Raw genomic sequence first — 21,718 nt, 5'->3', positions numbered from 1 at the left:
GCTTGTGCCTCTCCTCCTGTTTAGTTCACTGGTAAGTACAGTTCTATATTGGCATTTCTAAAGCTGTTCCCACTTTTAATAGCACAAACATAAAAAAAATTCCAGTGCCTATTTATACCTCAGCTATAACAGTACCACAAGTTCACTAATTAAGAGAAAAAGAGAAAACCAAACTAAAGTGCAACTCGCTAACTATTGAGAGAGTTTGGATGTGTAACAGCACAATCCTATACATGTCTACTCAAAGTAAGTACCGTTGAGTTCAGTGGGGCTTACTCCCAGTGTGTATATGATTGCAGTCTTGGGTAGCCCAGTCATACTCAGAAAAACATGCATCTGTATTTGATTGGAACAGAAAATTGGAATTCCTTGCCTGCTTCTCTGGCTGAATAAGTTTGTTATTTATCATGGTCTCCCAAATATTATCAATCCAATGTTGTTTAGAAGGTTGCGTGGGAGACTTCCAGTTACATGCTTTATGTCAGGGGTGGTAGAAAGTAGATCTCCAGAAGTTTCAGACTTCATCTCCCAACATTCCTGACCAATGGCCATACTGGCAGGGGCTTCTGGGAGTTGAAGTCCCAAGAGTCTTGAGATCTACCTTCTCCCATCCCTGCTATACACAACTACTGTTCTATACAATTACATCTTTATGCAGAGTTCCAGGATCATTAAGTTCAAAATCATGAAGAAGCAACATTTTAGGAGCTACCTGCGATCTAATGTGGAGAAACTCCTGGTAGCCTCAGCAGCCAAACTCAACTCCTGCATGGCTGGATATTCCCACTAAAGTAGGAAGTATGAACCAATCTGTCCACACCCCTTCCAATAATAATGAATTTGTTTGAATGTATTAAATGAAGCCTTCCAGGGATAAAGTTACATACCACCTACTGAGAAAGGGGAGGGGTAACGAGTGGGGTACCGCAGGGCTCAGTCCTGGGCCCAGTGCTCTTCAACATTTTTATTAATGACTTGGAGGAGGAGGTGCAGGGAATGCTGATCAAATTTGGAGATGACACAAAATTGGGAGGGATAGCTAATACTTTGGAAGACAGAAACAAAATTCAAAGTGATCTGGATAGACTGGAGCGCTGGGCAGAAAACAACAGAATGACATTTAATAGGGATAAATGCCAAGTTCTGCACCTAGGAAAAAGAAACCAAATGCACAGTTACAAGATGGGGGATACGTGGCTCAACCACACTACAAGCGAGAAGGATCTTGGAATTGTTGTCGATCACAAGCTGAAGATGAGCCAACAATGTGATGTGGCTGCAAAAAAGGCAAATGCTATTTTGGGCTGCATTAATAGAAGCATCGCTTCCAAATCCCGGGAAGTACTAGTTCCCCTCTACTCAGCACTGGTTAGGCCTCATCTGGAGTACTGTGTCCAGTTCTGGGCACCACACTTTAAGAAGGATGCAGACAAACTGGAGAGGGTTCAGAGGAGGGCAACAAAGATGATCAGGGGACTGGAAACAAAGCCCTATGAAGAGAGACTGAAAGAACTGGGCATGTTTAGCTTTGAGAAGAGAAGACTGAGGGGAGATATGATAGCACTCTTCAAGTACTTGAAAGGTTGCCACAGAGAAGAAGGCCAGGATCTCTTCTTCATCATCCCAGAGTGCAGGACACGGAATAATGGGCTCAAGTTACAGGAAGCCAGATTCCAGCTGAACATCAGGAAAAACCTCCTGACTGTAAGAACAATACGACAATGGAACCAATTACCTGGGGAGGTGGTGGGCTTTCCCACACTGGAGGCCTTCAAGACGAGGCTGGACAGCCATTTGTGAGGGATGCTCTGACTTGGATTCCTGCATTGAGCAGGGGGTTGGACTCGATGGCCTTGTAGGCCCCTTCCAACCCTACTATTCTATGATTCTATGAAAGAGAGCTTCGGCTATTGGGCGGTATAGAAATAAATAAATAAATAAATAAAATGAAATCGGTTGTGCTTCTTTTAGCTTTGTATTGATTGAAAAGGTTTCAAAAGAGGTCCAAATCATTTCCCCCCAAAGACTCACCTAAGTTGTTCTCCAATGCCTGAACACAGAAGGGAATGTCAGTCCCTCTGCCCCCAATCTAGAAGGCTATTGGAGGATATTATAAATAAATTATATTTAGCCATAGAAACAGCAGCATTGATGAAGGATTCAGAAGGCAGTGAGTGGGTCTTGGCTGCCTGCTTGATGTGAAACTGGCTAAGAAAGTGATGTAGTTGCAAGTACAGACATACAGTTAGTGAGGCTGGTTCAGCCTTTTTCAAGGCAGATGCATGGGAGAGAGCTTTCCCTTTATTCAATAGGTCAAACAATGTATATGCTTTTGATCCTCTCCACATGTGAAAGCCTTGAAGATTGTTGTATACCATTGTGGATTTCTGGATGTCAGCACTGACATTAATGGAGACAGACCAGGTGCCAGTATATTTCTGCTAACATTTCCAGGTAAGTACAGTGTCTCTAATCACCAGGTGTTCAAGGATGCACTTAGGTCTGTCAGTATATCTGGCTCATGTCTGGGTGTCTAGGTTAGTTTCCCACTGCCTGTTATTCTGTGTGCATCCATTAGTGCTCTGAGATGGGGATGCATCCATCCTACAAAAATCTTAAGTTGAACAACGGCATAGTATAATTTTAGATGGCAGTGAATGACCTGCTTTTGTCTGGGTTTCCTCCATGTCCTTAAAGCTTGTTTTTGGAAAACTGGAGGAATTGCTATGTTGGGAATCAACTTTTGTCATTCCCACAGGCCCATGACTCCTCCAAATGTTTTCTTCAGAGGCTCCAATCCAATTAGTTGTTAAAATAATGTGGAAAACTATCACAAAATGGTGCATCTGGCTGCAGATGGTGGCTCTGCGGACTTGCTGCGGAGCCGGCCAGGGAGGATTCTGCAGGGAGGAACAGATCACCTCTCCCCCCACCCTGTGGACACCTGAACTGGAACGGGGTGAGTATTTCATACACCCCTAGAAATATGGCAGACTTGCCCCCTTCAGAAGCAGCAATTTGCTCTTCACATTTTACATTTTAGTTCTGTCAAGAAATAAAAAGTTAACAGCATTTCCCTTAAAACAATAAAAATATAAAGGTGTGTAGCAGAAAACGACTGCACCTATTTTTGGCAGGCAGCTCCTAGGCCTGCAAATGTCATCCACATCTGACAAACAGGAAAAAAAAGAAAAAAAAGCTGTTTTAAAAATTTCTCATGATAGTCAGTGGGAGGTACAAAGCCTTGGATTTCTGAATCTTGAGTCAGGCTTTGTACCTGAGCTGAAGCGGACAGCCTTTGTATCGGCCCGAGCAATCGTTACATTTTCCAAAGTGCTGAATTGGGGTCTGAGTCCAATCCTGTGGTTGGTGCACACCTATAATGTATCTCCATCCATACTTTTACCAGATAGTTAAATACACCTTCTCTTTGTACTTGTAGTTAACTGGCACTGGTTTGCAATTTTTTTTCTGAAACAGCTTTCTAGCAATTTATAAAGTGGCTGTAATATAACCAATATTCTAGATGGTGAACGTGGCTTATATACAGATGTTTGTTAGTCCATCTCAATCTATAAAATCTAGTTCCTAACACTCAGTCACACTCTAGTATAACCAAGAAACAGAACTCAGACTAAGACTAAGACTATGCACGTAGAGGCCATGTTGATTGAATAGCTGCCATTTTCTGGGACAGGGAACAGGTTTAGCCCTTGCTGTAATGGTATCTTTATTTTTTTTTCCATGTAAGTCAGGGGTGGACAACTTGTAGGCCAAAACATCTGGAGGACAGCTGTTTTAGCCCTAGTCAGTATAGCCAATGGTGAGGGATAATGGGAATTGTAGGTAAAACAATATGGAAAGCTACAATTTGCCCACCTCTGATGTAAATGAATGAATGACATTCAGTGTTCTGAAGAACAGTAACATGGTACACAATATTGGTACAGTTCTGGTACACAGTAATGGCATAACCACCCATTCATGGCCATGTATTCACTGATGGGGAACCTTGCAATATAGAAGCATTAAGTCCAAATCTGCATCAGCCATCACGATGGGCATTTTGGTGGTAATGGATTTCATACTGCCAGTTTCCCAATGAATCTGGGAAGTATGACTTTGTGGGGCCAATCTAAATGGAACAATGATCATGCAATGGCCACCAAGAACCACTTACCCGGGTTGGCACTCAGCGTGGTCAGTCTCAGTTTTAAAGTCTTTAAGCCTGTGCATCGGCCAGTGTGCATCATGTATCAGTAAGCTTTGGACCAGGAAGAAACTGTTTAGGAATGTTGGTAAATGCATCCAGCTTTCACAGCCTTTTAAAACAGGTATGAGCAACTTGCGGCTAGCCAAAATATCTGGAGGGCCACAAGTTGCCCACCTCTGCTTTAAAACATGACCTCAGTGTTGCTGAAGACCCACATGGTTCTGCACATTTTAGAAGCCTCCACATAGTTGCTGCCCAGTTTTAATTGGCTCTTCATTAAAAGAAACTGATTCTTTACTGGGTCATCCCCAGTGCCTTTTTTTTTTTTGGTTTGCTTTTGGTTATATGTGTACTCATTGATTAAGGGTGCAACCCTATGCATGCATAGATGGAAAAAAGTCCTATAGTTCTCAACATGCCCCAGCCAGCCATGCTGGCTGGGGCATGCTGGGAGTTCTAAGACATTTTTCCATCTAAACATGCATAGGGTTGCTCCTTAAATAGTTTAAAAGAATGACAATTGGGTGGTGGACAGTGATGGATGATTCTTCTCAAATGGCTGGAGTGACGCCTGCTGCCACCTGATAATACTTTAAAAAATTGCCACACGGGTAATAATATGTGATTGGTGTCATTGACCCCATAATGCATCTGATTCAGGCCTATTTTGCTGCATGGGAATCTGTGTGGATCTGTTCATTCTAAATTCTAAGATAAGGTGAAATGGAAAACATCAGTCCTTGACATTTTATGAGGTTTCACTACTGTCTCTTTCAAATTTGCTGTAACCACAACTTTCCCGCATTTACCATTTCCACTGCCCTCTCTGTCTGTCCTCTTCTGGCAGGGCTTATTAGCCTGAATGGGCAAAGGTTGAGAGCACACATGGTTGGCCTCTCCTCTCCATGCATTCTGTACACATCCTCAGGCTGCACAAATGGAAATGTATCCAGCATAACTGGACAAGCAGATGCCAAAGGTACATCTGCTGGTTCTGCTGTTACTGCAGTATTATTGCCTGTCCCCAATTGCATATTACAGTTACAACCCATATACAAGCTTACTTGTGTAATGAACCAACTCATGTAAATATAGATCTTGGGCACAGAGATGAGCACCATGGGGAGGTTGCGCTTTACACTTACACCAAGGGATATTAGCTATTCGACACAGATTAAGACTTGAATCAGGAATAAAGGCTTTATTAGAAAATAGACCAGAATACCAAATATATTGCTTTGATACATAACAGAGAAATTAGTTAGGTTAACCCAGTTAAGCTTGGACCTGCAGCTATCACACTACCCACAGACACCAGGATGTAGGCAGGGAATACAAAGAGATGTTTTGGAATGCTGTAGGTCTCAGCTTCAGATTTCGGTCTGATCCTTTTGTGGTTCTGCAGTGAGTAACTGGGGGCTAGTGAGGCCCTTGCAGGCCCATTTAACCTTTTCAAGTTTTAAGGCTTTTTGTTGAAAAGCTTGGAGGAGATGCACAAGGTTATGCATTCCCTAGGAGCCATGGAGAAGGAAAACAGGAGGAACAGGGAACGAGGGAAGGAGAGCAGAGTGGACTGCAGGTAGAAGGCTGAGCAAAAACTAACCGGCTCATTCTATTTTCCTGGAAAGAAAACCTGTTTCTGAACCTTAGATGAAGAGAGCATTTTTTTCTCCAAAACAAAGAGAACAAAAGGGAATCTAGGATACTGAGCTCATTAGCCATTGGTGCATAGAGAGTTGTGTGACAAAAACAGTACAGGGGTTCTAGGCCACAATAGGTGCTGTGTGTACACACTGGTGGAGCTTCCTGTCCTGAATGGCTGAAAATGGCTTCTAATGTGTTTACAGGTAGTGGTAGCACTTCATGAATGGAGCATCCCCCCCCCCCCCAGCATTCTGAACTGGCCAATTCAGAATCTACCTTGGGTACCTTGCCTAGAATAGTGACTCAGTAATCAGAGAGACATTTGCGGGTCCTGGAGTTCCCATGCTTTGCCTTCCAGTAGGGATGCTGCTGCTGATTTAATTAGGTTAGAGGTAAATTAGATGTTTCTTGCCCTGGCTGATCTAAAGTCTTTGCTCAGCCAGCCTTCTGAAGACTGTAGAATGAAGGCATGACAGCCGTGCCTGAAAAGTAACTGTGTAGCTGAATCTCTTGCAAATATCAGCATCTACGTTGGAATGGATACGACCGACCTTCTCTGCAAAGTCACAGCAAGCCACCGAATGATCCTCTTCTCCACCATTTTGAAAGTCAAGATCTCTGACTATTCAGAACAACTCTGCTGGCCAACTCTGAGCAGATGCCATTGTGATAGAAATGAAAGATTTCTCTGCCGTCATCACTGCCACAGAGTAGGCTCTGAAATTATCTCTAGCCTAAGTTCGACCAAATTTATCATGGGTCTTCCACCACCTTTGCTCTAGTTATCCACCTGCCATTTCATGGCTAACAGCTTCTTGGACCTCTAGGGCGCAATTCTGTCAGGTTAGTCGGCCTCCTCTGAACTTGGAGGCAGCCGACTATCCAATGCGGGGCGGGTGGAACACGGAGGGGATCCTCTCCTTTGTGCTCCGGCTGCCCTGCATTTGCAGCTAGTCAGCTGATTTTGGCTGTTTAGCTGGGGATGTTGGACTGGGGGGGAGGCAGCATGGCACATAGGAAGTGTCATAGCGCCGCCGCTGTGGTCTCCTCCCCGCCTACGGGAATGCCCTCTTTTCACCTGCTTTGCGCTGTGGTTAAGAGTGTGGAGATTGGGGAGAACTGCTGCCTATGAGGTGGCAGGGAGTGTGGTTTCTGGGAACCAAGCTCAGTTCCCAGAAACTGAAAAATCCTGTCTAGTGGCCATAGGATTGCTCTCCCCAGGAGCTAATTCAGCTCAACTCTGGCTGGATCACACACATTGTTTTCTTTTAAACCATTTTATGTTCTTAAATGTAGACTTACAATGTCCTTCACTTCTAAGTAGTTGTGCCTTCCTACAAACAGCTGAAACAATAAACTAGACCCTAAAACAGCACTGAAAAGAGATGGGAAGGGAGAGATTTGGTTAAGTTCATGCAATGTCAATGGTAGGTGTGGGATTTTCAGACTTAATCAAGGATGTTCTCATTCCTGTTTTCCCTTAGAACATAGTTTAATGGACCTTATGGAGATTTTAGGGCAATTGCACACCTGGGCTGTTTAGAGTGGGTGTTTCTGTTCTAGCCAGTGGGAGAAAGATTATTGCCAGCCCTTTGTACTGAATGCATGAAAAACGTTAGGTTCTCTTTGAGATGCAGCAAGGTGGAAGCCAATGTTTTCCTACATCTGGCCTTTCAGGTTCTGCACTATGCGATCAGAAATCCAGAGAAATATTTAGGTTCTATAGTATTGTTTATGTCCTGATGTGGCTTGGTTTGATCTAAAGCAGGGCTGGGCAACTTTGGGGCCATGGGAGACCATTTTTGCCCCCAAACCCTTCCCTGTGAACCATTTCAGAAGCCCCAAATGGTCAAAGCTTACTTGAAAATCAGAGAGATTTGGACAGTTAGGCTTCCTTAGTGGTTTGTGATGGCCAATTAGTGATGTTTCTGCCACCACTGTGCATTTCAGCAGTGTAGCAGTGGTGAGAGCCACACCAGGGGGCGACAGGGCCCACATCTGGGCCATGGCCCACATGTTGCTCAACCCTGATCTAAAGTCCTGTGCTCAGGTGCATGTGCTTAATTCCATTAGCATTGCTGGGAGTTGTAGGACTTTTTCTATCTAAACATGTATCAGATTGTGCCCTTAGGCTTATTTCCATGGTAGCTAAGTCTATAATTGAAGCACTGGAATATTTTATGGGGATTTATGAGACTATTACTGTCAAAATTAACTAGTTAAAATATCCACCTCTGATTGAAAGTTAATAACATTATTGCTATCGACACATACCTATCTTGAAATATGAGGTCCTTGGCCAGCATGTAATCCCTTTGGAAATAATACAAAATTCATATTAAGTTCAAGGGGTTCAGGATTTTCAAATTACTGATTTAGGAAAAAGAATTTGCTTGTGTAAAATAATGCTATGTATCCTAGGAGACACATAAACACAGAAGACATTTCATATAATAAATAATGTGGTTCCTCTTTGAAATAGTCTAGTTGGATAAGTAATGCATGTATAGTTACTTTAAATCAATGGGATTTGCTAATGTGGGAAAATGGGAAGGAAAACTACAGCACACATGTCTTTATTTTTTTGTCCCTGGCTGGGCATGATTTGCAGCTGCACAACAAACAAATTTCAGCCATTGCCCTGCATTCAAGTTCAGAGACCTTTAAGTGTACACAATGGAACACTGTGTGTTTAACTTTCCTGACTCAAGAGTGAAACTCCATATGCATGCTGAAGACCTGCTGAAGCAGGATGCATGTGACTACTTACAGTGCATTTATTTTATTTTATTTTATTATTTTTATTTTAGGGAGCAATCCAATCTAGATAGGCAGCTGCCTCCGAACTCGGAGGTGACCGCCTATCCAAAGCAGGGCAGGGGAAGCAAAGAGAGGATCATTCCCTCCGTGCTTCTCCTGCCCTGCTTTTTCAGCTAGACAGCCGATTGCAGCTGTCTAGCTGTGGGAGGACAGAGCAAGGATGGAAGCTGCTGTACAACACATAGGATGTGTCATACAGGCAGTTCCGCCATCCCTGCCCCGGAACGCCCCCAGCCACGCCCCTTTTCTGCTACTCTGCGCTCCTCTTGCAAGTGCGGAGGACGAGGCTGTTCCACGCTGCCTGCAAGGCAGTGTGGAAGTGGGGGGAGGTAGGTTCCCGGAAAACAACATATCCTATGGCCATCTAGCCGCTCTCTAGTGGCCATAGGATTGCTCCCTCCAATTATAAAATTTAATTTTTTAATTTATTTTTTAAAAATTGTATCCTACATTTCCACCAGAAATGGAGGCCAACAATAAAAAGTTGAGATTAAAACAAAACTTAATTCAAGCGTATGATAAAACAAATAGATTAAAAATAAAGTTAAATGAATGCAGAAGTAAACTCCATGGAGTTTAATGATGTTTACTCCCCAATAAGTGTGTGCAACAGGGGTGGACAAAAGTTAGAACAGGATCTACTAGTAGATCTCTGGGTGATTTGCAGTAAACCAGCAAGAATTTCTGATTCCCAAGTCAGAAACAATTGACCAATATCAATGACTAGAAAGCCTACCTCACGAAATTCTAGGGGTGTACAAACCCCACTTACCGATCCGCCCTGGGATCCGCTGGCAGGGGGAGGAGATCTGTCCCTCCCCCCGGAATCCTCCCTGGCCAGTTCTGCTCCGCGGCAAGTCTGCAGAGCCTCCGGCTGGGGCTGCATGCAGCCGGTCTTCCGTCTGCTGCCGGGCTGCGGCCGCAAATGGCGTCTGGCGTAGGGGACACCATTTGTGTCCCTGCCCTTTGCCGTGATTGGCTATGTAAATATTTATGTAGCCTATCACGGCAAAGGGCAGGGACGCAAATGGCGTCTGCTACACCATTTGCGTCCCAGCTAGGGGTGTACTGACTAATTACCCCATTCCGCTGGTGGGGGGAGGCGATCTGTCCCTCCCCTCTGGAATCTTCCCTGGCCAGCTCCGCTCTGCTGGGAGCCCAGAGAGCCACCGGCCGGGGCCGCCTGCAGCCGGACTTCTGCCCGCTGCTGGGCTGTGGCCGCAAATGGTGGCCGCTGTAGCAGCCGCCATGTGCATCCCTGAGGTAGCTGTGATAGGCTACGTATATATTTACGTAGCCTATCACGGCAAAAGGCAGGAACGCAAATGGCAGCCGCTACGCCATTTGCGTCCCTGCCTTTTGCCGTGATAGGCTACGTAAATATATATGTAGCCTATCACGGCTACTACAGGGATGCAAATGGCGGCTGCTATGCCATTTGTGTCCCTGAGGTAGCCGTGATAGGCTACATATATATTTACGAAGCCTATCACGGCTACCGCAGGGACGCAAATGGTGTCCCTGCGTTAGCCATGATAGGCTATGTAAATACTTACATAGCCTATCATGGCTAAAGTAGAATGGAAATGGCGGCCGCAGACCAGGGCAGCAATTCGTGGGGCAGCGGACGGCTGACAAAGGTAGGCTGCGTCCCGGGGGGATTCCGCAGGGTGACAGGGGGGATTGCTCTGTTCCGCCATGGACTCTGCGGAATGAGGAGGATGGGCCCGGACCGGCTGGCGCCAGGTAGGGTCCGTCCTGACCGGGCTCCGTGGGGTGGCGGGGGGGAGCAGTCCGTTCCACCATGGACTCCGGGGGGCCGGATTCTTTAGAATTGGAGTCCGTGGCAGATTTCTCCGCCATCCCTACGAAATTCTGTTGTTGAAAAAGAGCACTTAGGAGAAAAACCAGGAGTGGATTCTTGTGTGAAAGTTACTTGTGAGCTTGGATCTGGTACTGATCACTGTTTCCTAGGCTCAGCATGTGCTCAGAGGTACCCCATTCCTTAATTCTTAGCATATGCCCACTCAACTGAGCCACTGTTTTGTATCACGCCCCAATTAGTGGATCTCAGGGTTCTAGAAAAATACAAAGTAGATCCTGCAAGCATGAAGTCTGACCACCTCTAGTATCTAAGCAACTTTCTGTTCTGTGCTTTCCTTCAATATAATTGTGCACATTATTATGCTAAAATAACAAGTTATAGATATAATTATGAAATAGGACAACATTAAGTTCTGACATGAACAATTAGGTTTGATCATTTGCTCTAGTTGCTAAAAAAGAGAAAGAAAAAAAAAAGAATCTTGTATACTGTCCATGACATCTGGAAAACCACAAGTTTGTTACTATAATTTTTGTCTTCTTAAAACAGAACAATAATTTGCACTTTGACAAAAAACAAAAAAACTTTTTTGTCATTGTTAGCTTTAATTTGAAGAGAGAGTTTCCCTCTATTGCCATTTTGTTTGTTATACCTCAGACATATGAAATGTACTTTCATGCTGGTTCTTTGCAGATACCTCAAATCAGCTATGCATCTACAGCTCCAGAGTTAAGTGATAACACCAGGTATGACTTTTTCTCTCGTGTGGTCCCACCTGACTCCTATCAAGCCCAAGCCATGGTTGATATTGTGACAGCACTTGGATGGAACTATGTGTCAACATTGGCTTCTGAGGGAAACTATGGGGAGAGTGGCGTTGAAGCATTCACACAGATCTCGAGGGAAATTGGTAAGTGGACATTGATTATATTTTTTAAAATTGTACTTAGGAATGACAAGTTAGTAAACTCTGAGCATCCCTTTGTTGGGCCTACCTGATCTGTGTGGAATAATTATACCTTTGAGGGAAACTGAATGTGTTATGGGTGGTCTTGGTTCTCATTGGTCAGTGACATTTTGGTGGTCGGTTAAGAAGGGAGAATTCTGAAAAACCAAACTGAAACAAATGTCCTCTGTCTGTTATGGAAGGTTGTGGTGGGAGTTAAATGTTTGACTGAATATTGACAAAGGACAGAGGGTGTTTAGGGTGTGTCTCCACTTCCTAATGCTTCACTGTATAAGAGGGAGGGGGCCACCTTATACCTGACTGTGATGTCAGCATGGAGTCCTCTCAAGTATGTATAGATCCCTGGTGATATCGTAGTGAGCATGCTGGGTTGCCATATGAACCCCCAGTTCAGTTCTGAACTGGAGCTGTAACATAATAAGATCCTGTTGTTGTTGTTGTTGTTCAGTCGTTAAGTCATGTCCGACTCTTCATGACCCCATGGACCATAGCACGCCAGGCCTTCCTGTCCTCCGCTCTCTCCCGGAGTGTGCTCAAGTTCATATTCATTGCATCGGTGATGCTATCTAGCCATCTCATCCTCTGCTGTCCCCTTCTCCTTCTGCCTTCAATCTTTCCCAGCATCAGGGTCTTTTCCAGAGAGTTTTCTCTTCGCATTAGGTGGCCAAAATATTTGAGCTTCAGCTTCACTATCTGTCCTTCCAATGAGCAGTCAGGGTTGATTTCCTTTAGGATGGACTGATTTGACCTCCTTGCAGTCCAGGGCACTCGTAAGAGTCTTCTCCAGCACCACAGTTCAAAGGCATCAATTCTTCGGTGCTCAGCCTTCCTTATAGTCCAGCTCTCTCACAGCCATACATTACTACTGGGAAAACCATAGCTTTGGTTATACAGACCTTTGTCAGCAAGGTGATGTCTCTGCTTCTTACTATGCTGCCTAGGTTTGCTATAGCTTTCCTCCCCAGGAGCAAGCATCTTTTAATTTCATGGCTACAGTCACCGTCTGCGGTGATCTTGGAGCCCAAGAAAGTAAAATCTGTCACTGCTTCCATTTCTTCCCCTTCTATATGCCAGGAAGTGAGGGGGCCAGATGCCATGATCTTCGTTTTTTTAATGTTGAGTTTCAAACCAGCTTTTGCACTCTCCACTTTCACCCTCAACAAGAGGCTCTTTAGATCCTCTTCATTTTCTGCCGTTAGGGTGGTATCGTCGGCATATCTGAGGTTGTTGATTATTCTCCCGGCAATCTTAATTCCGACCTGTGATTCATCCAACCTGGCATTTCTCATGATGTACTCTGCATATAAGTTAAATAAGCAGGGCAACAATATACAGCCTTGTCGTATTCCTTTCCCAATTTGGAACCAATCGGTTGTTCCATGCCTGGTTCTTACTATTGCTTCTTGACCCTCGTACAGGTTTCTCAGGAGACAGGTAAGGTGATCTGGTACTCCCATCACTTTAAGAATTTGCCACAGTTTGTTGTGATCCACACAATCAAAGGCTTTAGCATAGTCAATGAAGCAGAAATAGACGTTTTTCTGGAATTCTTTTGCTTTCTCCATGATCCAGCGAATGTTGGCGATTTGATCTCTAGTTCCTCTGCCTCTTCGAAACCCAGCTTGTACTACCAGTAGTTCTCGGTTCACATACTGCTGAAGCCTAGCTTGTAGGATTTGGAGCATAACCTTGCTGGCATGTGAAATGAGCGCAATTGTACGGTAGTTTGCACACTGTTTGGCATTGCCCTTCTTTGGAACTGGAATGTAAACTGACCTTTTCCAGTCTTGCGGCCATTGTTGAGTGTTCCAAATGTGTTGGCATATTGAGTGCAGCACTATAACAGCATCATCTTTTAGGATTTTAAATAGCTCAGCTGGAATACTGTCATCTCCGCTAGCTTTGTTGTTAGTAATGCTTCCTAAGGCCCACTTGACTTCACTCTCGAGGATGTCCGGCTCAAGTTCAGTGACCACACTATCATGTCTATCAGGGACATTCAGATCTTTCCTGTATAGTTCTTCTGTGTATTCTTGCCATCTCTTCTTGATCTCATCTGCTTCTGTTAGGTCCCTGCCTTCTTTGTCCTTTATCATGCCCGTCTTTGCACAAAACGTTCCCTTGAGATCTCCGATTTTCTTGAAAAGATCTCTAGTCTTTCCCATTCTGTTGTTTTCCTCAATTTCCTTGCATTGTTCATTTAAGAAGGCCTTCCTGTCTCTCCTTGCTATTCTCTGGAACTCTGCATTCAGTTGGATATATCTTCCCCTTTCTCCCTTGCTTTTCGCTTCCCTTATTTCCTCAGCTACTTGTAAAGCCTCATCAGACAGCCACTTTGCTTTCTTGCATTTCTTTTTCTTTGGGATGGATTGAGTTGCTGCTTCCTGAACAACATTAGAGACCTTCGTCCATAGTTCCTCAGGCACTCTATCAGGTCTAATCCCTTAAATCTATTCGTTACCACCACTGTATATTCATAAGGGATATGATTTAGGTCATACCCGAATGGTTTAGTGATTTTCCCTACGTTCTTCAATTTAAGCCGAAATTTTGCAAGAAGCAGCTCATGATCTGAGCCACAGTCCGCTCGAGGTCTTGTTTTGACTGACTGTATAGAGCTTCTCCATCTTTGGCTGCAAAGGACATAATCAATCTGATTTCGATATTGACCATCTGGTGATGTCCATGTGTAGAGTCGCCTCTTGTGCTGTTGGAAAAGAGTGTTTGCTTGTCAGGGTGGACACTGAGCCCATAGAATCCCAGAGTAGTTCTGATTCTGAGGAAGAGCAGTCGCTCCTGGGAGAGGAGTGCGCTCATCCTTCCCAGGGCCAACAGCTGGCAGAGATTCCTTCCACCGGCATTCCTGGCATAGATAGCAGTCCCGGGAGTGAGAGAGCGCAGGAAGAAGACTTGCTGGACGCGCGACGCCAACGCAGGGAGCGGCGCCAAATGGAGGGCATGGAAAGGAGTCATAGTGCCCAGTTGGTGCGCAAACAACAGTTGTGCCCAGAGGATCCAAGGGAAAAGGGGAGGGACTCTCCCTAGCCCATAAGTTCAGGGTCTGCCAGTGATTCTCCTTCAAACAGGGACCAACTGTTCCCACTTAGGGCATAGGTACTCTGCTGCTCATAGCTAGTTGCTAACAGTAGAGTTGTTAAGTTGTAAAAGATAGGGATGTCAGAGAATTCCACCACAGATCTCGGTGAGGCCGAATGCCAGTGCATTCGGGCCCCCCCGCCCCCCCTGCGGATCCCCTCCAGGACGAGACTCACCTGGGGCGGATCTTCCGGGCGGCGGCGGCCGGTCTTCCGACCGGCTGCCGCCGCCTCCATTTCCACTCTTGTAAAAGAAGAAAAGAAAGAAAGAAAAAGAAAGAAAGACATGATAGGCTACGTAAAGATTTACGTAGCCTATCATGACTAGGTTTTTTTTTTAAAAAAAACACGACATGATAGGCTACGTAAATCTTTACGTAGCCTATCATGGCTGGGTGGGTTAAAAAACAAAACAAAACCGCGTACGCAAATGGCGGCAGCTATGGCCGCTGCCATTTGCGTTCCTTATTTTTGCCCTCTTAATCTACGTAAATATTTACGTAGACTATGATGCCGAAAATCAAGGGGAACACAAATAGTGTAGCGGGCGCTATTTGCGTCCCTTTTTGATTCCCCGTTTTAGCCTACGTACGTAGGCTAAAACGGGGAATCAAAAAGGGACGCAAATAGCGCCCGCTACACTATTTGTGTTCCCCTTGATTTTCGGCGTCATAGTCTACGTAAATATTTACGTAGATTAAGAGGGCAAAAATAAGGAACGCAAATGGCGGCAGCCGTAGCCGCCGCCATCTGCGTACGCAGTTTTTTGGGTTTTTTTACCCAGAGCCCTCCGCGGCCGGAAATCCGGCTGCGGACGGCTCTGGCCTGGCCGGGCCTGGCCGGCTTCTCCGTGGAGCTGCCGTGGAGCACAGCCGGCCTCGGGGGATTCCGGGGGGGAGGCACGGAGTGCCTTCCCCCCGGGGAGGATTCCGGGAGGAGGGACGGAACGCCCCCCCATCAACATAATCCGCGAACAACTAAGTGACTTTCGTACATCCCTAGTAAAAGAGGAATAAAGCTTTGAAAATAATCTGTTTTGTCTGTGTCTGGACTTGGCTACCGGATTAGACTGAAAGGGGCTGCCAAGGAGCCCTTGACATTGCTATGATCAGCGTGTTCTCTTGGCAAAACTCTATTAGCATTTGTCCTGCTTCATTTTGTACACCAAGGTTGCCTGTTATCCCGGTTATTTCTTGACTTCCTACTTTAGCATTCCAATCCCCTATGATGAAAAGGACATCTTTGTTTGGTGTTAGTTCTAGAAGGTTTTGTAGGTCTTCATAGAACCAATCAACCTCAGCTTCTTCGGCCTCAGTGGTTGGGGCATAGACTTGAATTACTGTGATGTTGAATGGTTTGCCTTGGATTCGTACTGAGATCATTCTATTGTTTTTAAGATTGTACCCTAGTACTGCTTTTCCCACCCTTTTATTAACTATGAGTGCTACTCCATTTCTTCTAAGGGATTCTTGCCCACAGTAGTAGATATAATGTTCACCTGAATTAAATTCGCCCATGCTTGTCCATTTTAGTTCACTGATTCCCAAGATGTTGATGTTCAATCTTGCCATCTCATGTTTGACCACCTCCAGCTTACCTTGATTCATTGATCTGACATTCCAGGTTCCTAAACAATATTGTTCTTTACCGCATCGGATTTTCTTTTCACCACCACCACCAGACACATCCACAGCTGAGTGTCGTTTCGGCTTTGGCCCTGCTGCTTCACTCTTTCTGGCGCTATCTTCCCCAGTAATATATTGGACACCTTCCGACCTGAGGGGCTCATCTTCCGGCGTCATCTCTTTTAGCCTTGTGTTACGTTCCATGGGGTTTTCTTGGCAAGAATACTGGAGTGGGTTGCCATTTCCTTCTCCAGTGGACCACATTTTGTCAGAACTCTCTGCCATGACCTGTCCGTCTTGGGTGGCCCTGCACAGCATAGCTTATGGCTTCACTGAGTTACGCAAGCCCCTTCACCACAACAAGGCAGTGATCAATGAAGGGATAATAAGATAATAAGATCCTACAAGATGGTAAAACCACCTTGCTTGTATTTTTTTTTTTTTACTGTGAATCTGCCTTTCAAAGTTTCAGTGCTCTTATATAGACAAACAGTACCACTGAAATGTATTTGGACAATACCCCCAACAAGAGTAAGAAAAATGTGCATGCAACAGTTTGGGGATTTTAAGCATGTGAGTTGATAAATCTTTGCCATAGCAGTTCATGATTTTTTTAAACCCTGTTGATCCATTTTCCCCTTATTTGAATAACTCTGGACAGGGCTGGCCTTAACATGAGGCAGAGTAAAGCAACTGCCTCAGGTGGCAGATGCTGGGAGGTGGAAGCAAGATGTTGGAGGAGAGACCTGTGGCCCCTTAAGTTAGCATGCTCCCTTCAGGTGCAGTGGAGGATGTTGTCCCATCCGAGTATTGGAGACAGATTCATCTGCCAGTCCAGTCAGCTTTCATACATGGAACGGGAGAGGGAGCCATCTTGTCCTTCCCCTCACGCAGCAAAATGTCTTCCAATGGTCCTGACTCTTCACATACCCAAGTTATAAATTTTTAGGGTGAAATATAACTGCAAAGTCATTTGAATAAGTTTTTTTTTCATCTCTTTGTCTTTATTGAATTATCAATTGTTGCTTTTGTACAAAAGTAGTTATTTACAACTATTTTGTAAATAGTTACAATTATCAGTAGTTGCTTTTTGTCTGGAAAATTGGGACTTCTTGAAGGAAAATAGATTTTTACTCTCATTTTAGTGATGAAAAGAGTAGTAGTGAATCTGGGGTCATTTGGTTGTGCCGTCCTTAAGTATTCCGCAGTGAACCTTAATCTGCTAAGTAATGCTTATGTATCATATCCAAAATGAAACTCTTACAAAAGAGAATTGTCCAGCATACTTGTGACATCTTTAGTCTCAGTATCCCAAATGGAAAAGAAAAGAAAATCTTAGGCAAACTTGCCATCCTTCCTCCAAGGACCCGAATGTGACATGCGTGGATGTCATCCATTTTATCCTCACCATGACCTTGTGAAGAAGGGTAGCCTGAGAAAGAATGACTGATGAAAGGCCACCTAATGACCTTTATGGCTGAATGGGAAATTGACCCTGGTTACCCAGTCCAAGTCTAACGTCTATTAACTATATCATACTGGCTCTTTGTATGGCAATGCGTCCTAAAGTTCTGTAGAAATAATTTCAGTCAGATGAAGTGGCTGCTGAAATCATTATAGTCTCTCTTTTGATGAATTTTGGCTAAGCAGTTTTCCTCTCCATAGCTAGGAATGCTCAAATAGAGAAGCATTATTTATTTATTTAAAAGAATTCTATCTCACCCTATATCATTAGATCTCAAGGTGGCATACAGATAAAATCAATGTAAACAATATAAAAAATAAACAATTTAACACCTAAAAGCATATTAAAATATTAAACAAGCTAAAACCAGGTAAACTGCAGGTTTAACCTGTGGTTTGACCTACCGCAGGGCTCAGTCCTGGGCCCAGTGAGGACGTGCAGGGAATGTTTATCAAATTTGCAGATGACTCAAAATTAGACGGGATAGCTAATACCTTGGAAGACAGAAACAAAATTCAAAGTGAACTTCATAGGCTGGAGCACTGGGCAGAAAACAACAGAATGACATATAATAGGAAAACATGCCAAAGTTTGCACCTAGGAAAAAGAAACCAAAACCACAGTTACAAGATGGGGGATACATGGCTCAACAACACCACAAAGGAGAAGGATCTTGGAACTGTTGTAGATCACAAGCTGAATATGAGACAACAATGTGATGTGGCTGCAAAAAAGGCAAATGCCCTTTTGGGCTGCATTCATAGAAGCATAGCTTCCAAATCCCGGAAAGTACTAGTTCCCCTCTACTCAGCACTGGTTAGGTCTCATCTGGAGTATTGTGTCCAGTTCTGGGCACCACACTTTAAGAAGGGTGCAAACAAGCTGGAGAGGGTTCAGAGGAGGGTTTAAATCAAGCAGGCCTTTGCTCCCTCCAAGTCATGTTAACTGCATAGCTGCACAAATGTGTAGACTGTGGAACATGTTTGGAATAGTCTATGTCAGAGCCGCCAGGAACACATTCCTTCTGTTCAGTGCACACTTCAAAGCAATCTTCAACGGTCAGCTTGGGTAGAGTGTGCAACAGTAACCTATCGGGTGCATATGATGGATAGATGACTCTGGGAAAGATGACATTACTGAAATAACAGAAGTTGTATGGTCATTTGAAGTGGGGTTCACCAGTTGAAAAACTTTCTCAAATCTCTTGATAGGTAAGTAATTTGTATTAATCTTCACATGCATCCCATCATACTATCATTCTCTGTGCCATCTCCAGGTTTTTGAGGGCCCTTCGGCAAGATATCCTTAATGGCCCCCCTCCCTCAGTGAGTTTACCTTCTCAATGCCATTGCCACCAGCTGCTCTTACTCCTCATCCTCTTTGCTACCACTTGCTTGCTTGACAGGCAGAGAGCCAGTGGGCCGTGGCATCTGCTGCTCCTCCTCCTCCTCACCACCACCACCACCACTGCTGTCTGGACCAGATCAAGAGGCAGGTGAACAAGGAGGTTGCAGTGGTGAAGAGGAGGAGCAACTCCAGGGGGATCTTGTGGGTGGGCCTCTGCTGGAATGTGGGCTCTCGGCCTGTGTCCAACCATAGCTATCCTTACCACTAGCCCTGATCATGCTTCTTAACATAGGTAAATATTCCTCTGGATAATATTCAGCAAACCATGCTTTTAAAGTTCTCTAGTTTGGGAAAGATTTTGAGCTCTGCCAAGTATGTAATAACTTTTTAATATCCTGAAAAAGAATAGATTCGGGCATTCATCTGGTGGCTTTTAAGAATCAACTCATAGTAAAACAAAAAAATCTATATTGCTTTAGGTTATGATCATCTGAGCCTTTTCGAGTCTTGAAAATACATACCACTGTCCTTTCTGCTTGTCATTTCCTTAAATATGCAGAAGAGAAACGAATGGACTATCAACTGAAATGCAGCATAATGAAAAGGTCAGTGTGAGACCGTAATAACATGTCACAGGTAATAACATGTCACAGGTTTATATTAGGCATTGGAACAATCACATGTAGTATACAGCCCAGCTGAATATTAATATTTTCTAGGACAATGGTTGTAAATGGAAATGGGAAACTACAGATTATAAAATGTCAAAATGTGAAATATTTTTTGAAGCCAATGTCATGGATTTTTGGCTTTTGCAGAATTGACTAGTCTCAAGCTCTTTACTGTCTGGTGTTCTGTATTCTTCTGTTTTTGTCACCAGAATGAATTGCTAAAAAATCTAGCAATGCAGTTGAATAGAATATAATTAATAGAGCTGTGCACAATGGCCTCTCAAAATTCTCCAGACTATTTGTGGACAGAGAAACTGGGGAGACAATTTTACTGAATTTCTCCTAGGGTAGGGATGTACGAACACTTACCTTATTCCATGCTGGGGCATCCGCGGTGGGGGGGAGACGCTCCGTCCCTCCCCCTGGAATCCTCCCTGGCCGGCTCCGCTCTGCGGTGCCTCCATGGAGCCACCGGCTGGGGCCGGCTGCAGCCTGAGTTCCATCTGCGGCCGGGCTGCTGCGGCTGCAAATGGTGGCCGTCGCAGAGGCTGTGATTTGCATCCTTGCAGGCAGCCATGATGGGCTATGTAAGTATTTACGTAGCCTATCACGGCAAAGAGCAGGGGCGCAAATGGTGGCTGCTATGCCATTTGCGCCCCTGCTCTTTGCTGTGATAGGCTACGTAAGTATTTATGTAGCCTATCACGGTAAAGGCAGCCACACAAATGGCAGCCACTACGCCATTTGCGTGGCTACCTTTACCGTGATAGGCTACGTAAATACTTACATAGCCTATCACGGCTGCCTGCAAGGACGCAAATGGCAGCTGCTGTGATGGCCGCCATTTGCGGCCTCAGCAGCCCGGCAGTGGCTGGCTGGGAGACCAGCCAGAGCCACCGCCACTGGAGCCGCCGCCGGAGGTGCCTCATCCGCCCCAGGTAAGCTCCGTCCCGGGGGGATTCCGCGGGGGGGCGGGAGGCCATTCTGCCACGGATTCCAGGGGGGCGGATTCTAAAGAATCTGGCCTCACTGGAGTCCGTGGTGGAATTCTCTGACATCCCTATCCTAGGGGAGGAGAAATTCTCCAACAGTTTTTCACGGATAGGGCTCACGATAGGCACAGGTTCTTTGTTTCTTCGTTCCTCAGCATTTTTGGTTTACTGCACTGCTTCTGTAGGTGGCAACAGCATCAACTGTGTTGAGGCTTCCACTTTTCTGAGGCAGAATTTTGAATTTCTTTTGGTGGTATTTTTGAGCTTATCTAATCACTGTGAGGTGGCCGAGGGTGCTGTTTCTCTGTCTATTACATATCTTTCCATTGCTGTGGAGCCTCCCAAGTCACCTGCATTTTCTGAACTGACAAAGCGCCATGGGAGGGATTGCTTCATAATGTCTTCCTCATGATGGCTTCAACTGAAGTGTGGGAAGCCAAGGAGGCTACAGGCTGCCACAGAGATTACTGCACAATGACAGACAGGACACTCACACACACTCCTCAGCCACCTCATCAGTAAGGTAAGCTCAAGATCACTAAACCCAACCCATGAGAATTTCTTGGAAATGTCTTCTCCTTTGAATTTCTTCTTGAAAACTATTTATTTCCTATCGAATTAAGTGAGAATGCTCGAAAAAATATGGGCGAAATTTTCGGCACAGCACTATTAATTAAGCTGTCTATGGTACTAATACCTTTAACTTTGAAAAATTAAATAGCGATATATAAATGAAATATAAAGGAAATCCAATCTGTAAATATAGGGTTGCGTCTAATGCAATGCTCATGCAAACACACTCATGTGAGGGGAATTTCCTGCCCCTTCGACTCCTTCAAAAGGCTTTCCTGAGGATCAGGGGAACCTCAGGAAAGAGCTGGGATGTGTGTGGCAGGTGGGCTGCAGTGGGAGGGGTGAACTGGGGGAAATCAGGGAGAGGTGGCTTACATGGCTTTACAACAGAATCAAATGAATTCATGATAATGGAAAGTTTGAGCAATGGCTATTAGTCACGCTAGCTAAATGGAACCTCCATGTTCAAAGGAAGTTTATC

At 44.7% G+C, this 21,718-nt stretch overlaps 1 protein-coding gene across 1 annotated transcript in view; it reads left to right on the top strand.

Annotated features, from left to right (window-relative positions):
- GRM8 (glutamate metabotropic receptor 8) overlaps positions 1–21,718 on the top strand; it is an 832,708-nt gene that overhangs the window by 166,307 nt on the left and 644,683 nt on the right. The window contains exon 2 of the mRNA XM_084810899.1: positions 11,196–11,412. Within this exon, the coding sequence (XP_084667025.1) occupies positions 11,196–11,412 (217 nt within the window). The remainder of the gene's footprint in view (positions 1–11,195; positions 11,413–21,718) is intronic.

This window comes from Heloderma suspectum, chromosome 7 (genome assembly GCF_057233095.1).
Source record: "Heloderma suspectum isolate Gila_16-S chromosome 7, 16-S_ref, whole genome shotgun sequence".
Taxonomy (NCBI): domain Eukaryota; kingdom Metazoa; phylum Chordata; class Lepidosauria; order Squamata; family Helodermatidae; genus Heloderma; species Heloderma suspectum.
This window is presented reverse-complemented; position numbering and strand designations above follow the sequence as displayed.